At 40.4% G+C, this 21,875-nt stretch overlaps 1 protein-coding gene across 1 annotated transcript in view; it reads right to left on the bottom strand.

The window, feature by feature from the left end:
• Positions 1 to 1,087: 1,087 nt before the first annotated feature.
• The window catches only part of LOC110983128 (inactive phospholipase C-like protein 2), a 173,778-nt gene continuing 152,990 nt past the window's right edge, over positions 1,088 to 21,875 (bottom strand). Inside the window, exons 14-31 of the mRNA XM_087131309.1 lie at positions 20,328 to 20,413; positions 19,027 to 19,147; positions 17,803 to 17,888; positions 17,304 to 17,386; positions 15,962 to 16,054; positions 15,212 to 15,311; positions 14,503 to 14,682; positions 14,000 to 14,107; positions 12,849 to 12,973; positions 12,204 to 12,288; positions 11,580 to 11,726; positions 10,571 to 10,668; positions 9,650 to 9,751; positions 8,919 to 9,173; positions 8,088 to 8,177; positions 7,542 to 7,598; positions 6,775 to 6,870; positions 1,088 to 5,984 (exon numbers count right to left, since the gene is read on the bottom strand). Of these exons, the coding sequence (XP_086987435.1) occupies positions 5,865 to 5,984; positions 6,775 to 6,870; positions 7,542 to 7,598; positions 8,088 to 8,177; positions 8,919 to 9,173; positions 9,650 to 9,751; positions 10,571 to 10,668; positions 11,580 to 11,726; positions 12,204 to 12,288; positions 12,849 to 12,973; positions 14,000 to 14,107; positions 14,503 to 14,682; positions 15,212 to 15,311; positions 15,962 to 16,054; positions 17,304 to 17,386; positions 17,803 to 17,888; positions 19,027 to 19,147; positions 20,328 to 20,413 (2,032 nt within the window). The 3' untranslated portion in view covers positions 1,088 to 5,864. The remainder of the gene's footprint in view (positions 5,985 to 6,774; positions 6,871 to 7,541; positions 7,599 to 8,087; positions 8,178 to 8,918; positions 9,174 to 9,649; positions 9,752 to 10,570; positions 10,669 to 11,579; positions 11,727 to 12,203; positions 12,289 to 12,848; positions 12,974 to 13,999; positions 14,108 to 14,502; positions 14,683 to 15,211; positions 15,312 to 15,961; positions 16,055 to 17,303; positions 17,387 to 17,802; positions 17,889 to 19,026; positions 19,148 to 20,327; positions 20,414 to 21,875) is intronic.

Below are 21,875 nucleotides of genomic sequence, written 5' to 3'. Positions count from 1 at the left end.
CTAATAGAAAACAGGGGTTTTAATGTTGCATGAAAGTTCCCACTGTAAAATGTCCAACCCAGAACAAGAAAGTCATCATTACGAAAAATAGTGAATTATACAAGAAATATCATGGATGAAAACGTTTCAAGAGCAAAAATAATTTTATTAGATACCACTGAACAGAAAAAAAGCATAAACTCGAGAATTTTTTTTTTACAAATGTCTGCATCCTAAACCACTGTGCACCGGTTAGTTTGAGAAGGCCTTTTCCATATAGGGTTGGCTGGAATTTAATTTACGCCAGCACATGGGAAGCTTAGGCCTATCACATCCATTTCTGAACAGTACACATGTAGTTCTATGGTTATATGTAGATAGGTAAAGACAACTTCATGAATTACTTGAATTGGAAAGAATGAAAACATTAAAGTCGAAAAACAAACGTCTGAAGATAGATCTCTCCGAGGAAATAAGACTCATAATAGTACTACCTGACACACGGTAGGCTGGTCGTACGAATTCTAGTGTCGTATTCACCGGGGTAGTCCCAGAGAATGGTTGGTTTAAGGCACAGCCGTAGGTGGAAGGAGGACGACAGAGCGACATACGGCGTACAGAGGCCTCGGCGGTACGGCAGTCGGTACGTTAATACGTTACGGTTGATCAAATAAACACAAGAACGTGTAACGAAAATGGAAACTCCAAGATAAGAAAAAGAAGGGCAAACATGGCGGCGCCGCCGCTATGCATCGGGGTCTGAGCGCACTACGGTTGATCAAATGTTTAGCGAATAGAATAAGATGCAACTAAAATTTACATATTTAGCGACTGTTCGGGTATGTTGAGTGCAGGGTGTGATAAAATGGATGTTGTGTACATGTCCAAATGTTTAGGACACGTATTACTTAAACACAGCGCAACGTTCTTTCAAAGGCCTTTTAACTCAAAAGTGGCCCTGGCGACGTGTGACTGATTTTTGAAGAGCAGGTCACAACAATGCCCACTGGTAAGTGGTAACATTATGGCAGATATGACTTGTTAGACAATCTTAACACGAACTCATGCAAACACTTGGTGTAAAGAATGGTGCCACAGACATACAATCTATTCTGAAATTCTTTATTCTCATAAGGTGTGTGTGCTTACATCAGCCATTGTTATTAATTATTACTGCACATAAAAACCAACACTGTGTGCACACTTTACGCATAGAATGTGTCTTCATAGTCACACTTTTAGTCCTAAAGTAATTAAATTTTTATAGTGTTCATTCCATCAGGCAATATATACAAGGAAAAACAAACCGTTATATAAACAACCTTTGGGTTCTTATATTACTTTCAATTTTTACATATAGTAGTCTAGAATATTTGACTAGAGCAGTACTATGATTTGGTTCAGTATTTTCTTGATATTATCTGCACCTTTTTACGGTATTTTTCTCGATAGTTATGTTTTCTCCACAGAAATGTACACTACGAAAATTCCAAGAAGTGATAAAAGTACTTTTGTATGCTACTTCCTAATTTGCACCAGCTACCCTGCTTCAAAGATATTCTTTCAAGTAAAAATCTGAAGTAATGCATGTGAACTTACGTGGTTTTTAGCTGAACACCGTACTTTTCAGAGAGAACATTGCTGAACACCGATAAGCATACACAGGGTATGTATACTTTGGCAAAGAGTCAGACGGTTTCAATGTGTTTGTGACACACAAGTGGCCCAAAACTTTCAACTGTGCATGCCACAGGTTGAGCACATCAAGTGTGTGTTGCAAATAAAGCATAGTTAGTGCATTTTGCGCGCGTAGTTCACGCCACTGTTAAGCAGCTGCTTGCCTGCGCCGCATCACGGACAATAAAGAATTATTGCATTTTCGCCAGCAATTCCTTTTGCCACAAAGTAAAGATTTACTAAAGTGAAATAGGCTCTTGGGATTGGATTTTGGGAAATAAAATGGGGGGAACAAATTTTTTTAAAAAGGAAAAGAAAAGAAAAAAGGTTAACTTCAATATTTAACTCTCATCTACAATGCCTAATAACAGTACCATAGTTTTGTTTTGTAATCTCAGAAATACACTGCAATCTCTTTCCCTCATTTTTCTAAGTGTTGCAAAGTTTACAAAGACAGTGATGAGGAGATAGTGCTACATATACATGTACGGTTATTTCCACTCAAGTGACATCCTTCCTAAATTATAAAAGTTTTGTGCTTTGTACTAGAATTCATTGGAAAATATTGACTCTGTCCAAGGGGACCTGACCCCGCCTTACGCGTGTGGGTGTGACCACACGCAATTAGCATATTGTTCACACTGCGAATGTTACATGTGCTATTTGACCACACCCTAAACTATTCCTATGCATAAGCAGGCACACCCATGTCACCTGCCACCCACGCCTCTGTGTAAATGTCATCATACTATTGGCATGGCCATGCCCATTCGGTATGACCACATCCGTAATTGGTTCTGAGCACGTTCAGCACCAAGGTATAATCTCAATAACCAACTCATGGCAAGGTGTTTAAATGTCTATAATAATTGCAATTATTGTGGGATACATTGCACCATATCAACAAAAATACTGATTCACATGTCAAAATCATTTAAACAATTAACTGGCCGATCACAACACTTGTGATTAAATTGGTACAAACGTATGAAACTGGCAATCATTAGTCTTAATCAGCAAGGTTGAGGCAGCAAACGTCTGTACAATATAAATTCTAAATGCATGACGTCAATGCAAAATAAGAAGGGATATCAAAATACAAATAAAATATCGGGGTCAACTACAAAACAAAATAAATACAAAGGTATTGGAATCAATGGAACATACTCTTTTGCAGTATTAAAAATAGGAGAAAAAAATACAAACATATGAGAATTACGGTATGGACTCACACTGATCCAATAAGCAAAACTTGGCCAAAAACATGCAAACATTTGGCATGTTTTTAACTTAGATTAAATTCATTGTGGACTTCAGCAGGCATAATTGCTCGCAAAGCTCTGATGGAAAAGTTCTGAACAATTTGCAAGAAACTAAGAAAACAAAGCATTGGCTTCAACTGTACAGTCGAAGTCCATTCAAAAATACTGTTATTAGTAAAACTGCATACTAGGTATTGGGGCAAACGAAGATGGCAGGACTGTATGGGGAAATATTAAAAATAAATTACTGCATGTCTTTTACCAGCTGTTCAACATCAAACACGTTTGCTTGCCAGAAGGATTCAACGTTCCTATTAGCAGCAGGTTGATCGCACAGATCTTGAAAACTTTCAGGGGTAGTCCCAGTGCTAACGACTCTACCAAATACCACATACTAACCTCTCATTTAATTATTGGCAATCTACGCAATAGTTTGGCTGAAAATAGGCAAGGTATCATTTAGAATTTCTACATTTCAATTCAAAACAAATCACTTGTTGAAACACAACATGAACAATGAAATTATTTCCCAAAGGTGATTACATTCTTAACTACATAATTGAAGTCACATTACCCTGTGCTACAGCAAATGCAACCCTATCTAAGAACAAAAATACCTTTTCGAACTGGAAAACCTGTGTTTTACTACATGCAGGACCATTACAACATGGGTAAAACTAGACCGAATAAAACAACACCTCTAAATGCCATTGTTAACTTCTGAGAGTTATTAAAAAAAACAACCTTTTCCAAGGAAATCTGACAACTAGACAATCGACTTGGAAAAGAGACGGGTTAAAAGAATGAAGACAAACATTTCAAAGGATATAAAAGGAAAATTATGTAGTGATGTTGCTAGGTGTGCATAGACCATGCACTGGGCTTTTTGGTGCAAACACTCCCTGTAATGATAAACCCATGAATGAGTTAGACGTATCGTCACACTGCAAACATATTTCATCTGTTCGCTATGCAGTTTAATACATCTCCCAAGTATAAATCCCCTGCGTTTCATTGGTAGGTCGGCCAGAGGATATAACTTAATTATTAATTCTACTGACCACTGACCATTTGTTACAGGTTTTACAGGGTTGCCTTACTGTTGATGCTACTGTGTGACTTTCCACACCCAACAGTGGACATCAATGAATGGAGACTGGTTCCTCCTTTCAGATGAAGAATGACTGTGGAGCTCCTTCTAAAAGAGAAACAAATACATGCATGCTGCCAAAACAGTCTGCACAACACACAGGAATGTTTGTTGGAACACAAATTTTAATGGTTAGACTTACTGTTCCAATTGTATGCTGGATTTGCACACAATGAGGGATTATTTCGAGCACTGAGAAAGTTTCATATTTGTGCAAAGAAAGAATAATTTCATTTAAGTTTCATATTCCAATGGGCTTTGCCTCAAAGCGTAAAACATTCAATCTGTCATCTGCTGAAGATTCTTGCCGATGCCCCCAAGATATTCACTATCTGTGCTAAGTGGTAAAAATCTGTTAAATACTGGCATGGAAAACGTGCAATGCATAATGTAACTTCATGCACAGATTTAATGAAATCAGTAGCATGTCTGGAGTATCAGGTACCCCTGATGAGGGGGATCAAAGTTGAGGTGAGTTTGTTTCTGCATTCAATTGGGAACCCTGAACAATAGAGGACAATAAGGTCCCCGATTGACAGAGGGTCCCCGATTGACAACTGTGTACAAAACATATGGGTGGTCTTCTAAAAAAAGTTAAAGTACGAACAAAAGAGGAACAATAGGGGGTCCCCAGTTGCAGGCAAATACACACTTGTGTGAGTGGGCCATTTCACACAAGACCAAGTCATGTCACCAGCAGTTTCTGCAAGGGCCCCACGGGCAGTGTGTGAATCAACAGAGGCAGTTTTTCATAAGTTCTGACCAATAATTGGTTAACCCTGGTGACCCTTAAAATGCAGATAAAAAAGTCATTTATATAAGTGTGTTGTTTGTTATTATTATTACTACGACTAAGACTGTGGGTGATGGTTCCATCAGAACATATCATTGAGACAGCAAATAGGAACATTGTTCCCCGTGATCAAATTGTTAAGAACGGGCCGTCACCCGTAGAAATAACAAAACACTGATTGAAAATCTCAGATTTGGAAAGGTCCCATTCCCACACTGTGAAATAGGCTTTAGAACATCTCACCTACACGAACCTTGAAACAAACATTTCTGAATCACTTTCCTCAAGTTGTCTTTTCCCAAGAAATGTTGACATAACACTCAGCAACAGACACAAACTTACCGCCGAATGCAAAAGTAAATGTACAGGCATCCATGGCGCTGGGGGTTTTGTATATTAGCCATCTGCAACTCACATGTTGCAGCGAACAGAAAACTCTCTGAAGTACAACGCTTCAGGCTTTACCCTATGGCAGTTTTTTTTAACCAGGATTTAAACTACAAAAAGATATTAACCAATGCTACTTGCAGTCTCTGCTTCGATTCTACAGCAAATACGCGCGAGGGTTTTTATAAAGAAGAAAAAACATCCAGATGGTCTTCTGCGACAAGACACAAAAGCGGCCGTGAAGCATTAAGAAGATGCCATCGGCAGCCAACATGAAACGGCAGATGTGGGAATGGTTTAACCTGCATACAAATTCACAAAACATACATACAATGTTGTTTTTAGCGGGATAAAAAAGAGAAAACCGACACGACTCCCTCCACGAGAGATTCACCGTCTTATTATGACCAACATATATTCAAAATGTACAAGATACAGTATCTATCTCGTTCGGTACACTGCTTGTTAGACGGACACAGGTTCTATGCTGAATTGGGCATTACTACCCCTAAGAATCAGTATGTTGCTGGCATTTGTTACAACCTTGAGAAACACTCCCACGGAAATTGTGTCTACAGAACAGAAAAGTAAAGATAAGATGTCGTCATGGCGATTATCAGCTTTCAGCTCCGCTGGAATGCTCGGGGTCTGTCTCTGGTACAAACACAGCATCCGACTCGGGTTCAGTCGATGGCTCTAGTGACATGAGACCAAGGGCAGTGCCGGCTTCCTTGATCTGGTTAAAAAAAACAGAAAGAGGAAACAAGATGAGCCCCACTCTACCGATATCTAGAGAAAGCTTCTCTTTTACAGCTGGCTAGATCTAGGAAGTTGGGGCATGTTTCATGGCATTTGAAAGCGTTTGCATACATGTACGGTGGGCCTCAAAGACCAGCTGAATTGTCTTATAATGCAGGTTGTAATTCTTGTAGTTGTCCAAGAACGTTTCCAAGCATTTTCACGTAAAGCATTTATTGAAAGTAGTGTCTTTCAGAAATTGCTTGCAGGTTTACACCATCTTCAACAACTGTGGTAAAACTTGAACATTTTTGGAATCATTTATCCCTCAAACAAACGACAGCAAACACAGTACACCACTCCCAACTAGAAGCTTTATATGTGTGAAATCTTGATGATATTTCAAGGAGTTTGTAATCGACCCTTAATTCCTTACTTTTTGAATGTTGGTGTCCAATGATTGGTTTCTTAAAATAGCCATGAGGCTTCAACCTAAATCCCCCCAAATACATCTTGAGAAAAGGTTTTACCTTGTTCTCTGCTATTTATTAGGGAAATCCTAAAAATGTAACCCATCTTCACATTTGTCAAAATGCCACTAGGAACCGACTTTTTTGACACGCCGTAATCATCCTGAACTAAGACTGTGCCTATGGTGCTCACATTGTGAACTGTACCATCCAAATGGATGAGCAAAATCCAAATGTGTGAAAGGACATTTATAAATCCCAATGCAAGTGACCGCTGACCTATCCCTGGCCCCCTGAGCTTAGTGTCTGACCACCTACCTGTCTCATCCAGTCTTGGCATTCCTTCTTGGAGCGTGACAGCAAGTCAGCCTGACCCTTCAAAACCCTGATGTTCCAGGCAAAGTTCTCAGATGCCTGAAGAGAAGTAACGTGAAACAGAACACATGAGAAGGTGACATGGAAGAGCTCAAATGGAATCTGCCTGCATGTAATCTCATTATGGCGACAAAGTGACAGTGATTTACCGATAAAAACACAACACTGTCATGCATCCTGTGATGATGTGGTCAGCTAGAACTTGGATCACCCATTCTCAGATACATTACAGTCATATGCAAAAGTTTAAGACCACCTGAAATTTTATTAGTACTTTTGTCACTTGGCCTGCATTACATTGTCTCATTAAATGATTACTTAACATGATTTTACAGTGGTGCATAACATCAAGAGAAGTGCTATATACCCATTTGAATAAATTTTTTTGCAAAGACAGATCTTGTATAACTTTTGTCTGTAGGGCAGCATGGGGGAAAAAGCCAGTCTAAGTAATCAGAAATAAAGGAGGACACGCTGGATATTAGACTATTAATATTTCAAATCATGGAAATGTAGTTAAATTAAGTGGCTGTTAACCAAGATACTTAAAGGTTTACACATTGAAAATAAGCATTAAGTAGCCATGACTGATTGACTGACTATGTGTGCAGTATGACTAATTCTAACATCCATGATGCAAATAATTCCATGTCAAGGTGAGAGTGCAGCATGTAGACAAAGTTAAATGATTAGTAACTTAAGGAGCCCACCTTTGAAAGTCGTTTTCCCTTCAGCCCGTCTTTGGTAAGGAGATAACTCAGATTGTCCTGAAACGCAGATAAATGAACGCATGATTGAAACGTGGAGAAAACTATTCAACTTCAATAATAGCTTCTGGCTGAATGTTTGAGAGACATTCCATCCTTTTGTCACACAGGGATCAATCTCTCACTGGTCATTCGCCCTCGCGTGCCAGTTGCTCTTGTTGCTGTTTACCAGGCGCACGAGTGATAATCCGAGCGCAAGTCAAATACCCTCACGCAAGTGAAGTAGCAAGCATACCGTAGCCCTAGATACGCTCTACTACACCCTATGGAATGACGGATGTCAGTATACATATTTGTGCTGCTCCTGAAATTTCAACGTCCAATGAAAATGTCTATGTCTGAAGTATGGTAAAACAAATTGAACACAGTTGATTAGTCAACGTTCGCTCTCTTCAGCATGCAAGGGAATCCTTTCAGCATAGAAAGAAATTACATTAGTGCATCAAATGTTGGGAGAAGGCATCGACAGACAATGAGCAAAGGCCTTACGTGATACTCCAGTCCAGCTTTCTGCACTTCGTCAATGCGGACCACCAGACTGTCTGCTTGCTCCATCAAGGTTTTGCTTTCTGACACCATCTACAAGAAAAAAATACCATTTGCTATTATTTTCTACTCTAAACTGTCAAAAGTGGTCTTTACAGGAAAGAAATTCTTATCATTATGACATTTTTTGTCTGAGCATGCATGTTTATACTTTGAGCAATGAATCGGGTGAAAGATGGGGTTTTTTGCAAGTAACATTTCCCAAGATTTTGTGATACAGCAAAAGTGACCTGATCTCAGAGGCAAAGCCTATCATTTGCTATTTGTGGATTGTCTTCTTTTGATACAACATTAGTCAAAATCTAAAGGAGGGTGTCGACGAACAAAACCGATGAAGTTTCAGCTCAGTGAATACTGCACATTCCAATTAACAATATTCTGGGATTTCAATTTCAGATCAAGACTTTCTGAGTTACGCTTTGAATTGTAAATGAATTCAGCATCTGGGACATGTTCTCACGTTCAGTCAAATGTGGCAAAGATGTCAGACAATGGACCAACAAATTAGAGAACCATGCACGTGTGTGTATTATGTAAATGCTAATGCACACTTCTAATGGAAATTTTCCATGCCGGGACAATGCATGCTGAGACATATCGTTAGACATACGACTTATTTCGTTTTCTTCAAATGACGGCTTGTCAGGAGTTTAATCCCATGACCATCTTTTGAACAATAATTTTGTCAGCTATTTTTTGGATAACTGCAACTGATGGACTGTAACTTTAAACAGGCTCGAGACAGAATGCGTATTACAACCCTGGTTGTTTTACCGATTCAAAGGCAGTTAATGCCTTCTTTAGCATGTCAGGGGCACTCCCTTCCGCCTCCAGGAATGCAAGCTCCTCCCTCATGGAGAGGCGTAACGTCACGGTGTCTGAGGACCCAGCTAGTCTGGTGGCCAGGAGCCGTATGCACTGCTTAAGGTTGGCGATGGATGCTAGACCGCAGGCTTCCTTGAAACGCGTCATGGCGTTTTGGACGTTCTCCCTCAGCTCGCTGCCTTCTTTGAGGGGTACCAGGGAGGCCTGGGGGGAGGTCAAAGGTGAAACCTCAGCTATCTCTCAAAGATACTGTGCTGAGGCAGCATTCTTTGGCCCATCTTACATTCTTCCTAACGGGGGCTACATGTATAAGCCCTGAGCTGGACCAAGAGAGGGCACTATTTCCTTAGCAACAGAGGTTCCTGACAAATGGCATACACACATTACATGCCAATTTGACCAATAGGGAGTCTTAATTTAATAGCCAAACGGATGTAAGCGTCAAGTGCAAGAATACGCTTGATTGTGGCACCTCTGCAGTTGTGATGTCTCCTTTGATTGCACTGCTGTTTTTATGGAAAGTCAAAAACGCAATTTGCTACGGAGCACATTTCTGCCTAAAATGTAACATATAATACAGTATTATTATATCACTTTGCTTTCTGTTACCACTAGTCTACGTAAATAGACGAGCTACACATGTACCTACTCTAAACACAGATATAACTCTAACATCGCACCTTGAAGACCTCATCAATTGCTTTCACTCCAACTGGCCTGACATGGGTGTAATCCCTCGTCCGCTTGGACTTCTTGACAGACATACCACGCTTTGTTGGTTTCTGGGGGGGGCAAACATTTGAAATTTAAAATTTTAGTCAACAGCTTCTTTCACGGTACAGTTTTTCTAGACTAATACATACAGAAAAAGATCCTTAATTTATTCTACGTCCGTCATAATTAAAGTTAGGTTTTCTCATTCTTGCGCTGGACTCATTTTCATGTGATGCTAGCTGACACAATAAACATGTTTTGGAATATCTTAGAAAGTATTCACCTGTCATGTACTTTTAAGGGTGGCAAAAAGCACCAGATAAGCTGGGCTCCCTAAAAAGAAACCTACATGAGACTCCAAACACAAGCGTACACAAAGAACTTTGTCTTTCATAACAATGTTCATCAATAACCACTGCACAAAAAGTGAAATAAATCTATGAAATAAATTCTATGAAGACTCAGTTCTTCTTTTTAAAATTTTTCACCAAATACCTGTTTAAACCCTTCTCATTGTCCGAAAGCTGCTACATATTTTTGAAGATTTGATTACGAGTAAAATGCTTCCTGACATCAGCGGTCGGGTACACAGGTATGCCGTTCTGCTTCACACTATTACACCCAACGTAATATCCATCACTACATACAAGAATGGAATCGGTGTGCCCTGTTTGATCCATCACTACATACAAGAATGGAATCGGTGTGCCCTGTTTGATCCATCACTACATACAAGAATGGGATCGGTGTGCCCTGTTTGCATAAACCGGGTATTGAAACGACTGTGAGATATCAGTGAAAACCTCCTGAAGGCTCAGCATGATACCAAAAAAAATGCCTTGAGATGATATCAATGAAACTGTATGGTGGGGGATGTTATAGCTTACCCCGCCTCCACGTTTGTTTGTGACGGCGACGTGGACAAACAACGATGCCGGCTCAATGGATTCCCCGGTGTTGGACAGCAAGGTGAAGTGCCTGTAGCCTGGAATGGCAAACAAATAAGTATGATGCTATGAAAATCGGGAAAAAAAATCAACAACACGAACCTGTGCACTGGAAAGATTCAAAGTGAGAAAATAAAATACTGCGTGAATATGAGGCACTTTTCAATACTTTCCAGCTCAAAGCGATGTTAAGGTTGATGTTGGCAAAACAACTAAACTGGAATACAGGTATAATGAGGCAATCAAGTACGTTTCTGAAGGGGGTTTTACATGGGAACATGTTTTGTACAACTGTCTGCTCCTCTTATGAAAGAGAACTATTTGACGTCTCTTTTTGGTAATACTTTCAATAAAAGGAGCACTTTTGAATCATGTCAAGTTTTTGATATTTTCCCCACACAAGACTGAGGCTATGATTTCTGTTCAAATGAACTCAAAAATTGCTCACTGAAAATAATTGAAACCGTGACAGTGAACCAGTGAGAAAAGTCTCACTGGCTCACCGTCATGGACTGAAACAATAACAAATCATATGGGGGGCATGTGGCCGAGTGGTTAGCGTGTGCAGCTTCATCACAGGATAATATATTGACACCGTTAAAATACAGATGCTGTGAGATTCTGTGCGCGTTATAAATGTTATTATTAAATCATCTTAAAAAACAAAAATGACGACGGCAAAAATCCCAAATTCTGGCAAAGTTATGAGCAGGAAGAGCTGTAACACTGTTTCCGCCTTTGATGACATCACAGGTTTTCTCATAAATATGCAAATTTGCATTAGCATCAAAATTAAAAAGACACAAAGCTGTCCTGAAAATGCACACTAAGGAGCATTTACAAGAACTGCATTAATTTCCCGGGCATGGGCCCTAAATGGATGGCGACAACTGCCACAGGTTGAAATGAGTTCAAGTTTTGCAGTGAGCAGGCTGTTTCCGGTTATTACCTGGCTGTAAGCACTCAAATGGAATAGTGTACTGTCCGATGAACTCGTCCCCTATGTAGTCATCATCAAGGACCACAAATCGCACCAAAGCCAGCTCGGGGAGGTTGACGGTGAAATCAAAGCTTTCATCGTAAATGGGGTTGTACCCTGGACAGAGATGGATGACGAAGAAAGAAAAGAATCTTAAAATTGGAATCCTAAAAATGAGTGGAGAAAATGTGCTCAGTGGTGACCCCCCCAACAAAAAAAATTTACAAAGGTAGCAATATTCTCTTCTTGCACTCTCCAAAGATGATCTTAGGTCAGAATAGTGTACTGTGATTGGATATCAAGAGTTGATGTCAGGCCGGTTTTTCTTTTGCTCACGTATCAACTTGGTCTGACCTGCCCACAATAGTCTGGCTAGTTCAGTGTACAGACTGTATTCGCCTCTACATGTGCCAGCATTCTTGGTTCTGCACAAAGGGGCATATTCTTGGCATCTTCAGAAGGAACTCTAATATTGTTTTCTGTTGGTTGTTCTCCTACATTTGCCACTGTGTCTTCATTTCCAGATGGGTATCAGTTTACTTGCTACTGGAATTGGAGAAGTGCAGAAGTGAATGGAACAATTTGCATCCGTACCGTTGTGAGGAATGGTTTTGGTCCGTTCTTCAGCACAGTCGGCAGGAATCCCAAAGATCTCCATGGAAACGTAGGGGTCAATGACCTACCAAAACAAAGTCAAGCGGTCAGTCTCTGACGAGCGTAAGCCTGTTACTGATGGGATCTCTTTTTGCCCTCCACCTTTCATGGGAAGACTGCATGGTGCAGGGGAATGGACCACGGTAGGCATGGCAAACTTTCAGCGAAATGCGCACAACTGTAGCAGCTTCATATGACAGAAACTGATGACAGCAGCTGATTCCATAAAACATTGCACAACTTCCTAGTGCGCACAAGTCTGTGTCATGTACTTATGGTTCATTTGACATAAAATTGCTTTATTGCACAATGTTTCAATTATATTAAACATCTTGGAGTACCTTTGAAAAATTACTGCACTCGTTACACAGTTGTGACTTAGGTCTACCCACCATTTGGAAAAGGTTTGTCTTCCATCGTCAGAACTGGGCAAAACGTCTGTAAGTTCTCTCACAGCCAAGCCAGTTTTTTACAATCTAAATAAACAGTTCTGCATTTCTCGTATAATGACTCATGACATGATTATACATGTATGGGTCTATGAGGTACAGACAGACAAACAGTCTGACAGACCGACAAACTCACATCTCCCTTGGAGCCTGAGCCCTTTGGCTTTGGGAACTTCTGTCCACTGATGATCTTGATGTGTAGGATCTGCGGCGACACCCCGGGTATGATATCCCTTGAGTTGGCACTGAAATATGATATCTCTGGAAAAACAGAAACAACGTTCACAGATTGGACAGTCATTAATTTCTCACCAATTTTGTGAAAATTTGACGAGCCATTCTCAAGCAATGCATACATTTTGCTGAAACACGTCAGTCAAAAATCCACACTTTTTCCAGTGTGTGCCCAGGGGGCGGACACGTTTGAGCTGATGAACTTTAACCCTAACCCCCAAGGGTGTATGTAAAATCGTATTGAAATTGGAGGATTTGGGACTATTAGGGTTAAGTGACCGTAACATCATAACCCTAAATCATACTGAATTGAAAGGTCACAATCGTATTAACCACATAATCAGGACTTTTCCAAGATTTTAAGTTTTCAAAATTCCTCAAAAATTCATCATTTCAATTAATGGACGTTAACACCCACACGAATGACTGTCTGGTGGCCACTCTAGTCTGACAGACAAAATCTACAGACGTCCGAGCATTTCGGCCAAGCCTGTAGCCTTGTAAAAAGAGCCCAGATTGTGCAGTGTTATATAAGCTTCTATTGTTCACGAACCTGGCTCAGTGCGCTGTTCACCTCTTTTCAATAGGGGCCAGACTAGCAGAGGTGCTGTGTGGCTCATCGCTGCGGTGGTGGAGAGCAATGGTAATCCACTCCCTCTAAATGCCCCAAATCGTATTATACTGTTTCAAAACAAGGCTGGATTATCCCCACTTTAGAGAGTGAAAAAATGACGGTAATGCCCAGCAGCCTGGTCTTTTGTTCCGAGTACGGTCTTTTGTTACAAGGCCCAGTTCCCTTTGTCCCATTTCGGGCTCCCTGGCTCCGTGTATAAAGCCTGTGTGCTCGAAAACAGGTCCCCCGGCAGCAAGTGGTTAACAATAAGTGATGGATGCGAACCAAGTTTCAAAACAATAGGGCTTGTAACAGCTAAGCTCTTGGAGGGGGCGGACCACCACATCACCCCCCGCTGAAAGATAGTCCACAATATCCCAGTTCTCTGAGGGGTGAGGCATTTGTCAACTGTAGGCCAATCAAACGACACTCTATCCTACCTTCTCTCATGACCCCAGGCTTGAGCACGTAGCCGCATTGGCCATTCTGACGAAACTTGCCATCGTAAAGGTCCGTCATCAACCCCGGGGTCTGGTAGTTCAGGGCAACTGTCAAAAACATAAACACATCAAAAATATACACAAATAAATAAAGAAACAATTAACTGTACAGCCCATGTCCATTGTTTATGGTCCAATCATAATTCATGCCCAACATTTCACAAAGGGGTCTCGTTTTTAGTCCGGTTCCTACACCTCAATTTGAAGATGGGAACATATTAATAGACCAGGAACCAGCCCACATCACTTTTATTTCACATCAAAACATATATATCCCTTGTGTGTACTGGTACCCACTGATTTCCAATGGCAATACACAATTGTACATGCAACTCTGCTCCTCACCACTGGTAGCCAGCGCACCCATCAAGCTGAAGAATGTGCGTGTGAGTGCAGCGCCCACCGCAGTTATGGCGTCTGATCGGATTAGTTTCTACACTCACCAATCTGGCAACCACAGTTCCAGAAGTCCTGAGGGTTGTAATTACTGGAGTCCACACGGTTGGGGTTTGGGTAGATCCGGGTCAGGAGGTGCTTATTGTGGTTGACAAAGTCCTCCGCGCAATCCCTGGCAAATTTGATGCCGGTGCCCTCGCTCATGGAGCAGATCTCCCAGTATTTCTCTGCCAACAGGGGTAGGATAAAACCATAAACCTATGAAAGAGGGGCGTTCCATGCCATATCATGTACAACATCACAGAACAGATCAACCTCCCATGACCCGACTCAGAATTCTTACAATTCTTTTATTTTTTCAATTTTTTTTTGTTTTTCAAAAAAATTTTATTTTTTTTATACATTTTTTAAAAAATTTTATTTTTTTTATTTTTTCAATTATCACTCTGTCATACCAAACCAAAGAAATTAAGCTTGGGCTTGATAATTTGAATGCTTTCATTGTGGTCTGGTTCTTGCCTCTGTAAATATCAGAGCTGTGCTACTTTTTGCGTGGACAAATTGCTCCTTTGTTTTGGATGCATCTTTGAGGGCGTGTACAGGTGTAATCTTTTCTTATAAAAGTAGAAAGCTCAAAATTGATGTGAAGGGTAATTCTTGCCCATTTATTCAGATTCTTCCGTTAAAAAACGATGAAACCTCTTCGAATCTCAAGTTCTGAACTCTTAAATTCCTAAATTTGGCTTTGAGACTTACGTTTCTGGGCAGCCTCATGGAAATCTTCAAAGCGAACAGATTTGCATAGTGTGACCAGATCAGAGAGTTTCTTGATGAGTGTTCGCTTCTTAAAACCCTCCTGCCAACACAGTAAGACATTTCAATCAGAGAAGGTCAGGCATAGCATGGATACAAGGGTACATGTACAACTCTTTGAATCAAATGTATAGCATAATTCCTACCTGGATAAGACTGGCCGGGCAAAATGGACGATATTCCTCAACATGGCTGAGAGTTAACTCTGCGCGAGTTGGACTCTACCAAGTTTAGGTCAATTTTGCTATTAAAATTTGGCTCAAAGACATATTGCTTCATACAACCAGGAAATTTCAGTCCAATTGGATTATGCACGTTTTGACTAAGCTAACCAGTATGGTACACTAACTTTTACATCATGATTTGCGAATGACCTCTTCAACCAATGTACAGTTGACACACAATGGTAAAAACATTTGTAAAACCCTGCGTCAAAAATAAAAACATGTAACAGTTGCCCAAAATAAACAAAAAAAAAATGTTTCAAACAGTCGACAAGATAACCCTCTACGAACAAACAAACACCCCAACAACCCAACAAACAAACAAACACCCCAACACCCCCAACACTCCAACAAACAAACAAACCAACCAAAGACCAAGTCAAAATAAACATTTGGCCCCGGAATGTTTGGGTAGAGAGTAAAAATAACAGTCAATCATCATGAACTTTTTTTTCATTTGGCAACTGACCTTCTTAATTCTCCGCCTCTCGCTGTCCGCTCCTTCATCTTCATCCGTGACTTCTCCTTCTTCTCCGACAAAATCGGCAGGCAGCTTCTTCCCCTGAGAGATAAACGGAGGAGTGTCAACAACGAACCCTTTCCGTATTCTAACAGGGCACGCCCAAACCGAAGCAAAGCAGAGGCTATTTAGGAACACCGCTTGCAACGATCTGTCCTTTCAGTGTAGCCGAGTTTGCAAATTTGTGCAAGTGCTTTGTTTCCAAAAGACCCTGCCTTTATGAAATACTGAACTGGCATGTTGTAATAGCAACTGCTACATGTACGTCTGCTTCGAACAAAGGCAGATTTGGGGCCACAGCACAGGCCACAGCCCTCCGAAAGAGAAGTTGAAATTTTTTGGTTGAAAAATAAATACTGCAGAGAAGGGCGACTTCATTGATCCATTTCATGTCCCGCTCTTCCAAAAAATTGTAAAAAAAAAAAGAAACATACTTTGTAGACAGGCCACAAAATGTTACACGAAAAACATTTCCAACTTTTGAATCCCCAAAACCTTTTTGGCCTCCCGTGAAAATTTCATTCTGGATCCACCTTTGGATTTAATTTGTAAGTTTGGAAGTTAACTCAATTACGCCATGAATACAACAGGCCCTCCGAGACACCATCTCGCCTTGTGCATTATCACGTATATTGTGAGTCTTTCCATAATCTATGTTTGGTGACATTGGAACCTAGTAGCAGATGGGGAATCTCAAAGTGACTGAATTGGTACTTCCACTTTTGGTTGTAACCCTTACAGGTACAGTGCTTCTAAAATGTGTCAAAGCATTTTGAACTTACAATTAATCCAACATCACAAGTTATACAGAAGAACAACATGTAGTTTCAGATATGACACCACAAAAATCTAAGACATTTTTGGAAAAATACATTTTTAATATTTTGCTGCTTTCAGGAAGACAGTTTTAGGGGGATGGAGTTTCTCGTGTGTAAAAATGAATCAAAAGTTTATTAACAATCAAAATAAATCAAACATAGATACATGTATATAAATAAATGTATATCAAGAAATCATCAACGATGAACCATTTCAGATTATTGGAAACTTTATTCTTGAAATACATGTAACGGTAACATTAACATTTCTTTCGGAAATAACATCACAATTTTGCTCATTATTATGGAAATTTACATCGGCAGAGATTAAAAAGATACCAAAATGCCGTTACCAAAACAACCAAACAAAATAAGATTAAACGCAAGGATACATTTTGATCGAAATTAAAGAACAACAGTACAATACATGGGCACTTTAAAGTCTGGGCCAAAGTGACAAAGTCACGACTTACCTTCAGAATAATCTTCCCCTTGAGCTGTTCTGGCGATGGCAGGTAATTAGAGGAAGCGTCAGGTGAGTTGATCCATAATTTATCTGCAGAGGTCAAAGTATAACTCCATCATATACATGTACCTCTCCACAATGCCAGCACACTGTTAGTCTGATTTCGAAGGATGCCATACATAAAGGTCATGGATTAGACCTAAAGTTGTTTGTGCTAAAATCAAGTACAAATTCAGCCCGATATTTCTTTTGAATCCACTGCACAGCTCAAGAGTGCCATTCGCACTGCCTCAACATAACAACAGGAATTGCCGGAGGATTTTGAAGGATTTGGGCAGTTAGGCACACCTCCAAATGACATTTTCACGAAATTTTGAAGGACTTAGGCCAAATGCAATTTTTTCATGTTGAAATTCGGAGGATTTCGGAGCATTCAGGATGATTCCTTGTAAAAGGGCCTTGGGGGTTAGGGCTAATCATCAGCCAGCTGATATCTAGGTACTCACCTCCAAATACTGTTTTGATATGGTGTGCCATTACTTCCTGCTGCTCCACACTGCAATGGTTCTCTATGGATACTAGTAATGGAAATCTGAAAGACGATATAGTGAACTTCATATCAGTGACGCAGTAACAATTTCGGCAATCAGTTTTAAGTTACAGGACAACATACTTACCATGTGCATGTGTAGATAGCGTTTCACTGATATGAACTATTTTCAGATCTGATGGCTAGTGCTCAAAAGAGAAATGAAACATGAAATTGATATTTTTTTGTTGTTTGCCTCTGAGACTGTCAGTTTGAATCTCGCCCGGGCTGATAGATGGTTATTTTAGTCTCTAGACTCAGTCAGAATCGACGTGAAGCTAAATTAACTTGCTTAGTGCAAATTCGCCGTGCAAAGTGAAGCCTGCTGGGGATATCCACGTTGGTGCAGGAACTTGTGAAAAAGTCATTATTTAGTGCAAATTTACTATAGCGATTTGCATCTGTATTGGGCCTAATCCTTTGACGCCACAGTCATGTTTTCCTACAAGTGGCTCCTTTTATTAAAACTATGGCTGGCCATCAGGACAAAAGTGTAAGAATAATTCACAAAGTGTTAAAACCCCACACAGCCATTAAAACACCAGATAATAATACACTGACGGCTAAATACTAAATGAAAATACAACCTTATTTGAAATTAACAGGACAAATGTCCATTTTGAGCAAATTTATGGTAAATGGAAAACCAACCAAAAGGTGGTATTTGCAAACAAGCCACAAATTAAAATGCACAATCAGGAATTCGGCATTTCATTTTGCTCTGTTTGAACAAAGCACATATAGACATACACGTACGTGCTGCAGGTGAATTTGGCTGAGTTTTTCACTGCATCACAGAGAGCAAACGTGTTCATCCGTGGATGATGTACCTGCAGGCTGCATTTAGAGTAAACTCTTTGGAATTTGTTCCATCTTAATTCAAAAAGGTCCGGCAGACACGCACACGGATTCATAATGTTTGCGCCCAGGTCAGCGTCAAAGTCTCTCTGGCAGCTCATCATCTAGTAATTTCATGTACATATATGGTAAGGCTATGGTTTCACCAAGAATGTTTACCAACGGTTTTTCTGCCACCTCTAAAAAAAAAGAAAATGTCTTCCATCTCTGCAGGTTTGCTCTACAACATTATGGTTTGTTGGAAACATTTTGCTCTTATCCCCAAAAGTAAAGGAAGGCTTACTGCGAGGTCTCAAACGCATGTTGGTTGATGGCCTCAATCACTGCCTTGAAGGAAATCTTCGACGTCAGCGTGTGGCCGTGGTAGATGATCGGCTCTCCGTTACCTCCGTCCCAACAATCCACTGTAATGCAAGACATCCCAAATTCCACAAATAAAATCAATTCCGTCACAGTAAAGCCATGTTCAGATGACTTCCGCTCCGAGCAGAACAGAATTAGAGGGCATGCTTTATTGGTAGTCACTGCATAGGTGCACCGTGAGGCGCGCAAGTATATGCACGTTTGACGCTGAGTACACATAACTTAATTTACTTGGGCATGTATGGTCTTTGCGTACACACAGAACGCGTGCAAGAACCCGCTTGTAACCACCTGTCTTTTTTTCGACAATTGGGGGTGCTTTTCAGCACGGGGAGGACAGCCACAGCAAAACAGAATACATGCACCAATATCGAATACATCTTGTACAGATGATTCACAAAGGTGGTTATTTGTACAAACCAAACAATTAACAGATTCTGTCTTGTGGTATATTCTCATGTTGAAAAGTAGGAATATTCCCAGGCCAGGCCAGGTATGCACTTGCAAAAAACCAGCGTAAACCGATTAGAGGAATGTTCTACAATGGAAGTCAAACCCTCCTTTTGTTTTCATCCTCACAATGTCCGTTTCCATTCAGCTGTCCAACTGAGTCAAACTGTCAAATCAGGGTCTGTTTGCTCTTTTGAATGCAAACAAAATTACCGGAAAAAAAAAGCCTTCAAGACTCATTTTGTGGGAACCAGTCATAGTTTTTGGCAAAGTGCTGGTATATTGGCTGTTTCTGCTATAAACCTGGCGGTATGTGCCTTTTCTTAAACCTGCCCTGGCTAGTATTTCTGCATCCTCTCAAATCACCCAGGGCTGAGTGAATTCAAATAATTCACTATTCAAATATTCAACTTTCAATTTGATCGAATATCCGAGTATTCGGTTGTACCGACCAGCAGATTGTTGATGAACAAACATATACAAAATCAGTTGCAATGACACACATTTGTACATTGTGATCAATATAATAGCTTCTCACATCTAGGAGTATCTCCAGCCACGATTTAGCATGATTTAGAGACGAAGAATACTTCTTGCCCTGTTGAAAAATTCTATTCCATTTAAATTGATGTAAGATTTTGACACTTTTCATTTGAATCTGCTTGAAAACAAAACAATGAATTTTGCATTTGAATATTCAAATTAAAAAAAGAATATTCGTTATTCAGATATTTGTCACAGCCCTTAAACTATCCCCTGCTGTCAACTTACATTCAACCCATCGGCAGCCCTTTTGCAAAGCCTTGACGTAGGCAGACACACTGGACGGCCCTTTTAGTTGGTCTTCGGTGAGGTAACTGCAGCCAAGGAAAAGAAGAAAATGCATGTATACGTATGTCACAAACTTTGAGGTCCGGCATCCAGGACATATCAAACAACTTTTGATCCTGCATCCAAAATATCCCAGGTTGTACAACACACCTTCAGATCCTGTACCCAGGATATCCCAGGTTGTACAACACACCTTCAGATCCTGTACCCAGGATATCCCGGGTCGTGTCAGGCACCTTCAGATCTTGCACCCAGGATATCTGAGGCAGTTTACCCAAATTATTAGATTTTTGTTTGAAATTAAGTGAGTGTAATTGGTGCTTTTTCACCCAAACAAAATCGACAACTCATTATAGATATTTCATTCCAAACAAGGACTTTCAAGACATATTTGCATCCACGGTAACATGCTCGAATAATTTAAGTTGATTGGGTTTAAATTCAACTGAATATCAAAAAAGGGCTTTAGATTGGAAGACAAAGCTGCTTGTGTTTAAACACTTCCTGCCGGGGACTCCGGAATCAGAGACGTATGGTTTATATGCGTGGCCGGGGTCTCCGAACTCGGACAAAGGAAACGGGGCCCTGTAACAAAAGACCGTACTCCGAACAAAAGACCAGGCTGCTGGGAATTATCGACAGTTTCACTCTCAAAAGTGGTGATAATCCAGCCTTGTTTTGAAACTGTATTGAGAGCGAGCGGATTACCACTGGGGACAAAAGTGCTCCACCACCGCAGCGATGAGCCACACAGCACTGCTGCATAATAATCTGGCCCCTATTGAAAAGAGGTCAGCAGTGCACTGAGCCAGGTTCGTGAACAAAAGAAAGTTACAAAACACCGCACAATCTGGGCTCTTTTTACAAGGCTGCAGGCCTGGCTGAAATACTCGGGCGTCAATAAAGGTCACCTGTCAACTTAGAGTAGTGCCTAAAGATTACTTCGTGCAGCTATAAACGACCGTTAAATGAAATGATGAATTTTTGAAGGATTTTGAAAACGGAAAAAATGATAGTCATGCCGGCCCAGCATCATCAACATTGAAAAATGCCCCGGCACGAAGTGGTTAACTATACCAGCTAAAATCCACTCTACATATTCTAAGAACCAGGCAACGTGCAATAATCCTGACATGACATTTGTGGTTGGTTACCCGCATTAGTATCGACAGCGAATCATATTGGCAGTAACCTGCAGCGAAGATATATACATATACATGTATATCTACAGCCAATAAATTCTTTGCTAACCACGCATTAATCCATGCTGTATCTAAGTGCACATAAATCAGACATTGCTTTATTCAGCAAAGTACCGGTACCTAAGCACTGATGTCCTAAAGATTCCAAAACCCATAGCTGTCATTCTTACATTTTACCACCTCCAATTGACAGGTGATCAAAACAAGTCTCACTCTCAACATTAATACCAACTATCTTTCTTGAGAGCTTCACGTTGGATGACATGAACATGTGGGAATTTCCCAC

The sequence above is a fragment of the Acanthaster planci genome, linkage group LG21 (assembly GCF_054643075.1).
Source record: "Acanthaster planci isolate LZ-2023a linkage group LG21, COTS_SCS, whole genome shotgun sequence".
Taxonomy (NCBI): domain Eukaryota; kingdom Metazoa; phylum Echinodermata; class Asteroidea; order Valvatida; family Acanthasteridae; genus Acanthaster; species Acanthaster planci.
Note: the sequence above shows the minus strand (reverse complement) of the source record. Positions and strands in the feature narration are given on the sequence as shown.